At 35.6% G+C, this 8,147-nt stretch overlaps 2 protein-coding genes and 1 pseudogene across 2 annotated transcripts in view; 1 reads left to right on the top strand and 2 right to left on the bottom strand.

Moving 5' to 3' along the window:
* The window catches only part of LOC132162830 (uncharacterized), a 7,250-nt gene extending 5,827 nt beyond the window's left edge, over positions 1-1,423 (top strand). Inside the window, exon 5 of the mRNA XM_059573049.1 lies at positions 1,099-1,423. Coding sequence (XP_059429032.1) covers positions 1,099-1,183 — 85 coding nt within the window. The 3' untranslated portion in view covers positions 1,184-1,423. The remainder of the gene's footprint in view (positions 1-1,098) is intronic.
* Positions 1,424-1,934: 511 nt separating this feature from the next.
* Positions 1,935-2,629, bottom strand: LOC132162829 (uncharacterized; annotated as a pseudogene).
* Positions 2,630-5,904: 3,275 nt separating this feature from the next.
* Positions 5,905-6,525, bottom strand: LOC132162828 (uncharacterized). The gene has a single exon (XM_059573048.1). It carries the CDS (start codon positions 6,523-6,525, stop codon positions 5,905-5,907), a length of 621 nt encoding a protein of 206 aa, XP_059429031.1.
* Positions 6,526-8,147: the final 1,622 nt, after the last annotated feature.

Here is an 8,147-nt window from a genome sequence, read left to right as displayed (position 1 = left end):
GGGGAGAGATCAATGGGTTGATTTGCTAGAGCTAGTTTCAAATTAAAGCTTCTTTTATGTTATTATCAAAATTTAGTTAGGATTATTTTAGGACTTTTCTTTATTCTACATTTTGATCAGCTAATTGGATTTTACTTCTACTGTTTTATTTTCTTGTAATTGGCTAAGTTTAGTGTGCTTTTCTTAAAAATATGTCATTTTTTATTAATAAAAAAGGATCTTAAGTCTGTTAGGTTTAAGTAGAACGAGAGGGACTTGGTGCCCTAGCAACTATGTGGTTTATTGATTTTGGGCTTTTATAGTTAGTTAACATAGAACTCGCTGTTCTCAATGCAATGAAAAAGATTCGTTTGGCAACGATTTTTAGGGTAATTTTTTTGCTTTTTAGCCAAATAATAATAATAATAATAATAACAATCGACTCAAAATACAAAACACCCAAAAGTACTTTTACCTTTCATCACATCTTAACTTACAAACAAAAAGCACCGTCTTAAAAATTGTCAAACAAAACCCTTTGAATTACAATATTTGTTGATTCATCCTATCTCTTTTGTTTCCAACCAATTAGGACTTAAACTTTAGGCTGAATATCTCATTGCCTTGAGGCCTGCTTGCTGTAAAATCCGAGAAACTAGTCTGAAAACAGCTCTGCAAGTTTACAGCCCTGATCATGTTCTTGCTACTCTGTGTTTTCTGATACGTCTATTGGCATGACTGGATACCAACACATTGCTACTTGCCTTTGTCCATTTCATTTGTCAATATGACATCAATTAAACTTATTTTTATACATATTTTATGAATACATCATTCATGAGTGCTAATCCTTGATACAGATTTAATGCTGCATAGTCCTTCAAGGAATGAAATTTTTTCGTATTGCCATGTCCTACTTTTTAGATGTATAGCCCCTTGCAATCACAGCAAAGAAAATTCCTGTAAAGAATATTGCAAGGAGGAATACATTTTTTTCTGAATCCTGCTAGGAACATCGAAATTTAGCTGTCAGGACAAGATTGCAAGAGATTGAATTTGTGCCTCGTACATGAAAATAATGATTGGCCGATGCCCCCGGCCTCACTTTTACATTGTTAGTTTTGCAGGTAGAAGTCAAGTGGATCTTTTAAGCGACCACATGCATGTTATCCAAAACATTTGGCTGCTTAATGCAATACACTAGGTTGTGGGGATGGAATGCTTGAAAAGCAAATATCATTTTGAGCTTTTTTTGTACCTTGAATCGACTTTGCACTTTTGACACTTTCTTGTTGCCAAACCACAGAACATTAGAACATTGTGAAAAGGAAATGAGTGAGAATTAAGTCTGTCATGTTTGCTGTTTCATTGTAATAGAGACTATAAATTTAGAAAGGCAGAATGGGGGATTACCAAAAATACAAAATAAAAAGACTTTTTTTTTGCAATCCCTTTATTTGGCTTTTGAACTTGTTACGATACTAGTATTTCACATGGAGTAAGTTTAATTTTAACTATGCGTATATGCTATTGAACATCTTTCTCTTATAAGCTAATTTTTAAAGGTAAAATTTTACCTAGAAGTATGTATCATTTGATAACATGGGATCGAAGAGATTACGAACTTGTGATTAAGTCATGGTGGGAGCGATTCCGATCCTGGTGTTCCACATGAGTTAAATTTAATCTTAATTATGTATATATAAACTTTTTGACACTCTTCCCTTATAAGCCAGTTTAAGTGTAAATTCTACCTAAATTTGTATTAGAACTCTTGGAAACTGACACAACTTTAGCCTTTGAGTATTAAGAGAATTCTACATGTCAAATTATAAATGAGGTGAAATATCCCAAATGTTTCACAATCCTCATTTATGATGACTTCTTAGTGATTGACCAAAAAGCATCAATCTTTGCTGAAATTCTTACTCTCTCTGAGAGATGGTCTGACAGAATCATACAACTTCTTCAATTAGGGGGCTGTAGAACAGTTTGTATGTCTCCATAATTTCAAGATACCACATCGCCTCTTGATCCGGGATCGTTGAAAGATCAACAATCTTGGGAACCTGATATCAAATACACAATGCCCAAATATTTGCAATGTGAAAATTATGTTCAAAATTTTGCTCTCACTATTCTACAAATTACAATTGTTTTCAACCAACAATGAGCATACCTTGATCACTGGAGGCTCAACTGCACCTGCACTGTATCCTCGAATAACCATCACATACATCCCTGTAGTACAAAGAAACATAGAGAGGGTGAGAAAAACTATCAAATTTCGCAGCTATTTCTTGGAAATGCTATAATATGTAGACGAAAGTTGGCGGGGGAGAGGGAGAGTTTGAAGACGCCAGTGCCATCGTCTAGAAGCAACGGCACTTCGATGTTGTCGTTTTCATTGGGGGCCGAGACCAGAACGCCCTGAGATACAGAAATTGATAGAGAATAGAGAATCGCATAATCAAATGGGAGGGAAAAGGGGAATGGTATTTTGGGAAAACAAGAGAGAGAAAGAGAGAATCTATAACCAGGCGTGTTGGAAGAGGATGCCACCGAGAGTCATGGAGTTCTACGACACCGTTTCCGTCGCGTCCTTTAGCTGAGCGCACAGCAGCTTCAACGCTATTAGGTTGTGGTCCATCTCTCTCTCTCTCTCTCTCTTTCTCTCAATTTCTCACCTCTCGCCTCACCCTAAAGAGCCAGATTGCCAATATATGGAACGATGTGTTTCGATTTTAGGAAGAAAAATATGGAGACTGAATGACATCGTTCGAAAGTTGCAAAGAAACAAGCAAACTATCAAAACTGGAGTACGAATGAATGTCAAGTCTGACCCTAAAACAAGAGAGCCACCAATCATGTTGTGTTTTTTTTTTTTTAATAAAAAAATTTTATTGAGTTTTTATAAAATTATACATTTTTGGTTACTTTGAATTGGACACTAATCTCCTTTTAATTGTAAAATGTTATACATCACTTACTTTTTAAGACACTAAAAATCAATATGTTTAAATTATTTACTGACTTTTGTTGAAAGGATCAAGGAATTTTTTTTTTTTTAAAAAAAAAAAAAAACTTTTTGTCTTAATTTTGAAATGTATGTTCTTCCTCATAAGAAGCAAAATAGAAAATTTTCAAACCAGATGAAAAGTAATAGATTTATGACAAAAATAAGTTGCAGTAGTCAAATTGCTTGGGATCAAATTCTTGCCCCCATTAAGTGCATTAATGATCATTAAGCATAAAAAAAATATTCAATGGTTGTTTTACTTTTAAAGACAAAATGGATATAGTCATCTAATGCAATATTACACCCAAAAAACATAAAAACCGAGGATGAGGAGCCCAAAATACCTTTTTTAGAGATACAGACGGCATTCGTTGAGAACAAAGCTTCGAAAGGCAAGCTCCAAAATAGTATCAGACCTGACAGTTAATGGAAATGGAATTACCAGATTCACAGATACTGAATGAATTCTAATCTGCGATTAATTTGTTCTTTGGCGATGCTTCTCTGTGATTTGCGTAAAAAATTTAACAGAAACAAAAAACTGGATTATAACCGAAATGGACGAAACTGATAAATAAATTTCAGAAAAATACAAATCAATCACATTTTATGAGCTGTGATTCAATAAAATCATGTAGGAAATCTCCTGTGAAATTATAATCAGACAATTCGAAGAAAGAACTCACAAGTACTGACAGATTAAACAATGGGTGGGAGGGACGGAGGGACGGAGGGAGGTGTCGCTTTGTTTGTTTCGGCTTTGGAGAACCGAGAGAAAAGAGATAAATTTAGGTTGAAAATTAGTATAAAATGAGTTACTGAAAATTTTGGTGGGAAAAGTTTCAAGCAAGCACCAAAACCCAAAATGTTCTTGAGGTCTACCGTCTATGGACATTGTGAAAAATAAATAAATAAATAAATATTTTTATATACAAAATAAGAATAGAAAATAGAAAAATAAATAACTTAACTAATAATTAATATAAAAGAAATAATTTTTCTCTATTATATATGTAAGGTCAGTAGCGTCACCCCAAAAAGCAACCTCTCATAATATGTCATTAAGATGTCTTTTTAATTTTAATTTTTATATGAAGGCAACCCATTTGTGTCGCCGCTGGCGCTAATAAGGGGTCAATAGCGACGACATTCACAAGTCGTCGCTAATAATGGTCCGTAGCAACTAGTGCTTATATGGCTATTGACCATTATCAATGGCGACAGTTGAGTCGCTAATAGTTTTCAGTTTTACAACCTAACCTATGAAGGACTAGCAGTGACTTATTAGCATCGACACAAAAGTCGACGCTAATGTTAATTTTTTTCTCTTTAGCGTCTAAGATTATATACTACCATTAAATGCAACTTTTAGTAGTCGCCGCTAATAATCTTGATGCTAATGAGCCAAATGCTTGTAGTAAGGTGACCTACGGTTTGGTCACCTTGGGACCCATTTTTTTCCTTCTTCTTTTTTAAAATGAAAATTGAAGGATAATTTGGTCTTTCTATGGACTTTCGTTAGGAGTTAACAGTTGAATTTGACAAAATGGGTCAATTGAATCAAATAAAAAGTTTTTGGGGTTAAATTAAGAGTTTTTAAAATTTGTGTAGTCTTCTTAAAACGCTCAGTAATTTATAGGTCTAAAGTGATTTTTCTCCTTATTTTTAAGAAAACTATTACCAACGTGATATATGCTATTGAGGATTTTTTTTTTTTTTTTTTTTAACTCATCTATATTTGATTGAGATCTCTTACAATTTTCTATAACAATTTTTGCTGCAATTATGAGAGAGCCATATCATATTGATTCACCTAAATTTTAAAGGATAGAAATTTCTTCAAAACTAGTTTGGATGAAATTTCTTTCAACCTACTTCAATAGGTGACAAGTGTCATGCAATATCTTTGGGTTTTAAAAAAATTAATGTTTAGGTTCCTAAGTTAGTAGAATGACAAAAAATGAGTCTTAAAAATATTTTTTTTAAAATGACAGAAATTTCTTCCTAACTACTTTGGAATAGGATCTCCTCCAGTCCAAAATGGACTGGAGAATATCCAGTTCATTACTAGGATTTTTTAGCCACAAATGGAACACCTATCCCACTAGCAAAAAATAATAATAAAATATTATTTAAGATTAAAAAATAAAAAATAAAATTATAAAAAAATAAAGGGTGGCTAACAATCCATCTTTGCCATAGGGGGTGGCCGGACCACCCCAGACCGGCTGAAGCCCCCATTTTGTAATGTTGAAACATGAACGATTTGGAAGAAAATATAATCAAATGAAAATATAAAACAATAGTAGAATAAAATAAAATAAACATAAAGATTTAACATTATCCAGTCTATAACTTACGCTTACATATTAACATTTTAAAAGCTACATTATACTCTTATTTAATTAATAATTTTACAATACAAAAGACTTATATTTATTGGAGAATTGAGATAGTTATCAAACCTAATTTCAATTAATCATATAAAATGTAAGTGATGTACAATGTCACTTTAATATATTGTCCAGTAGAATTTTCTAGAAAATCGGTCATGTTTCTTGGAAGAGTGACTTAATTCTCATATAAAATATAAGTAAACAATATCACTTTAATATATTGTCTAATAGGCTTTTCTAAAAAATGGGTCATGTTTCTTGTAAGAGTGACTTAATTCTCAACTGACCATCTTTGTTTGCTTGGTGATCAGTGTGTGCTTGAGGAACCCAAGATCAAAGGTTTAAAGGTTGGTCTCCAACCAGTCATTATAGCCCTCCTTAAATTCTCACCTCCCTAACACACTACAGCCAGTAATTACAGCCCTCCTTAAATTCCCACCTCCCTAACACTGTTTTTTTTTTAAAATTTTTTTTTTAAAAATTTTTTATGAGACTCATATATAATAATTCTCAAAGAGGCCTTTCAGCCATTACAATCTCCCTAATACATAAAGGAACAGACTCCTCCCAGACATGTGTTTCATTGAGAGTAAGTGCTAGCTTAGATATTCTATGTGCCACCTCATTCGCAGCTCTCCTAATATGGCAAACCTCCCATGACCCACAACTTCGAAGAATGATCTTAGTTTCTTCTATCAACATCCCAAATTGAGACCAGCATCTATCCTCACTGCTAAGTGCTTTAACCACCACCAAGGAATCCCCCTCAAATATGACAGATTGAAAACCCAGCTGTCTAACAAGTTCAACTGATGCCCGTGCTGCTATCGCTTCTGCAATTGTGGGATCAGTTATATGGTCCTGCACCATGCATTTCGTTAGCAATACCTCACCATCATGATTGCGTACCACTATCCCCACCCCCATCCTCTTCTTCCTTGTATCGAGAGCAGTATCCCAATTAAGCTTTAAAGCTCCCAAATCCGGTACTTGCCATTTATCCCGTGCAGGTTGCCTATTCTGTGCTGTTTTGGCCCGTAAAGTTTGGTCAGCCTTTACAAACTCCCCCAACTGATCTTTTGCTTTTTGAAGAAGAACCGGCGGTGATAAGAAAATCCCTTCAAAAATCATCTTGTTTTTGCACATCCAAAGTTGTCTAGCAACACAAGCTGCCAATTCAATCCCTTATTATCCAACCGTTCCAACAATTGTTCAAAAATATTTAAAAACGCATCTTCATCACTAGTGCTTTTTTGCAGCTTTTTATCACATTCAAGCCAGACATCTCTTGCAGAAGAACAGCTCCAAATAACATGACCAACTGTCTCTACCTTTAGCTTACATATTGGGCAAAATGAATCCTCTGTGATTTTGCGCTTATATAAATTCTCCTTCGTAGGCAAAATGTTATTGCAAGCCTGCCAGAGGAACATCTTCATTGCCCTTGGCCCACATATTTTCCATATTCGCTTCCAAAGAACTGCCCGAGAAGTCACCGTAGAACTCCCCCCCATTTCCCTCTGGCATAACTCCTTAGCTAGATGATAGCCACTCCTTACCGTGTACATACCATTTTTACTTCCTCCCCACACTCTCCAGTCACTTTGAGTCCTTGGACAAGGCGGCATAGCACAAATTAGGCCAGCTTCTTCTGCACTAAATATCTCCTCAACAAGTGGAAAATTCCACCAATTTGTATCTCTATCAATGAGTTCGCTAACCTTAGCTTGCCCCTGAAGAGTTCGGACCGGAGATTGAACTGAATGTGTTGTAGCTGAGGGCAGCCATTTATCCTCCCAGATACCAATGGACCTCCCATCTCCAACTCACCAAATCAGACCTTCTTGCAAATGATATTTGGCATTCCAAATGCTCCTCCACGCATAGGATGGCCTATTCCCCAAAGGTGTTCTCATATAAGTATCATGAGGATAATATTTTTCTTTGAATATCCTTGCCACTAGAGACTCTGGTTGTTGCAAAGTCGCCATCCATGCTTCGCCAACAGTGCCATATTGAAACTTTCTAGATCACGATATCCCAAGCCACCCTGCTCCTTTGCTCTTCCCATTCGCTCCCAACTCATCCAAGCCACTTTGTGGTCATTATCTTTGTGGCCCCACCAAAACTTAGATATCATAGAGTTGATGTCTTTGCAAAGTGTTTTAGGTAATTGGAATACACTCATTGTGTATGTAGGAATGGCCTGAACCACTGCCTTCAACAACACCTCTTTCCCTGCTTGAGACAAAAAATTTTCCTTCCATCCGTGCATTTTATCCCAAATTCGGCCTTTTATTCCTGTGAAAGCACTTATGCGCGACCTTCCAATGAGAGCTGGCAGCCCTAGATACTTTTCATACTGTTGAGTATAGTTCGCCCCTGCTACATGTGAGATATGACACTTTGTTTCCTCTTTGGTATTGCGGCTGAAAAATAATGAAGTCTTATCTTTATTAAGCTTTTGCCCTGAAGCCCTTTCATATACTTCCAAAACTTGTTGGATTTGGATCCATTCAGGAATAAAAGCTTTGCAGAAGAGAAGACTGTCATCTACAAAAAAGAGGTGATTTAACCATGTTCCACCTCGAGTAATGGGGAGGCCTGTTATTCCTTTCTCTCTTTCTGCTCGATGAAGTGCCGTACTAAAACCTTCCGCACAAAGTATGAAGAAATATGGTGATAGTGGATCCCCTTGTCTCAAGCCTCTTATGGGGACAATCTTCCCATATGGCTGTCTATTAACTAAAACT

Source organism: Corylus avellana, chromosome ca10 (genome assembly GCF_901000735.1).
Source record: "Corylus avellana chromosome ca10, CavTom2PMs-1.0".
NCBI classification, from domain to species: domain Eukaryota; kingdom Viridiplantae; phylum Streptophyta; class Magnoliopsida; order Fagales; family Betulaceae; genus Corylus; species Corylus avellana.
This window is presented reverse-complemented; position numbering and strand designations above follow the sequence as displayed.

Coding starts and splice junctions, on each gene's coding strand:
- LOC132162828 (XM_059573048.1), bottom strand. CDS start 6,525: ATGATTTTTGAAGGGATTTTCTTATCACCGCCGGTTCTTCTTCAAAAA.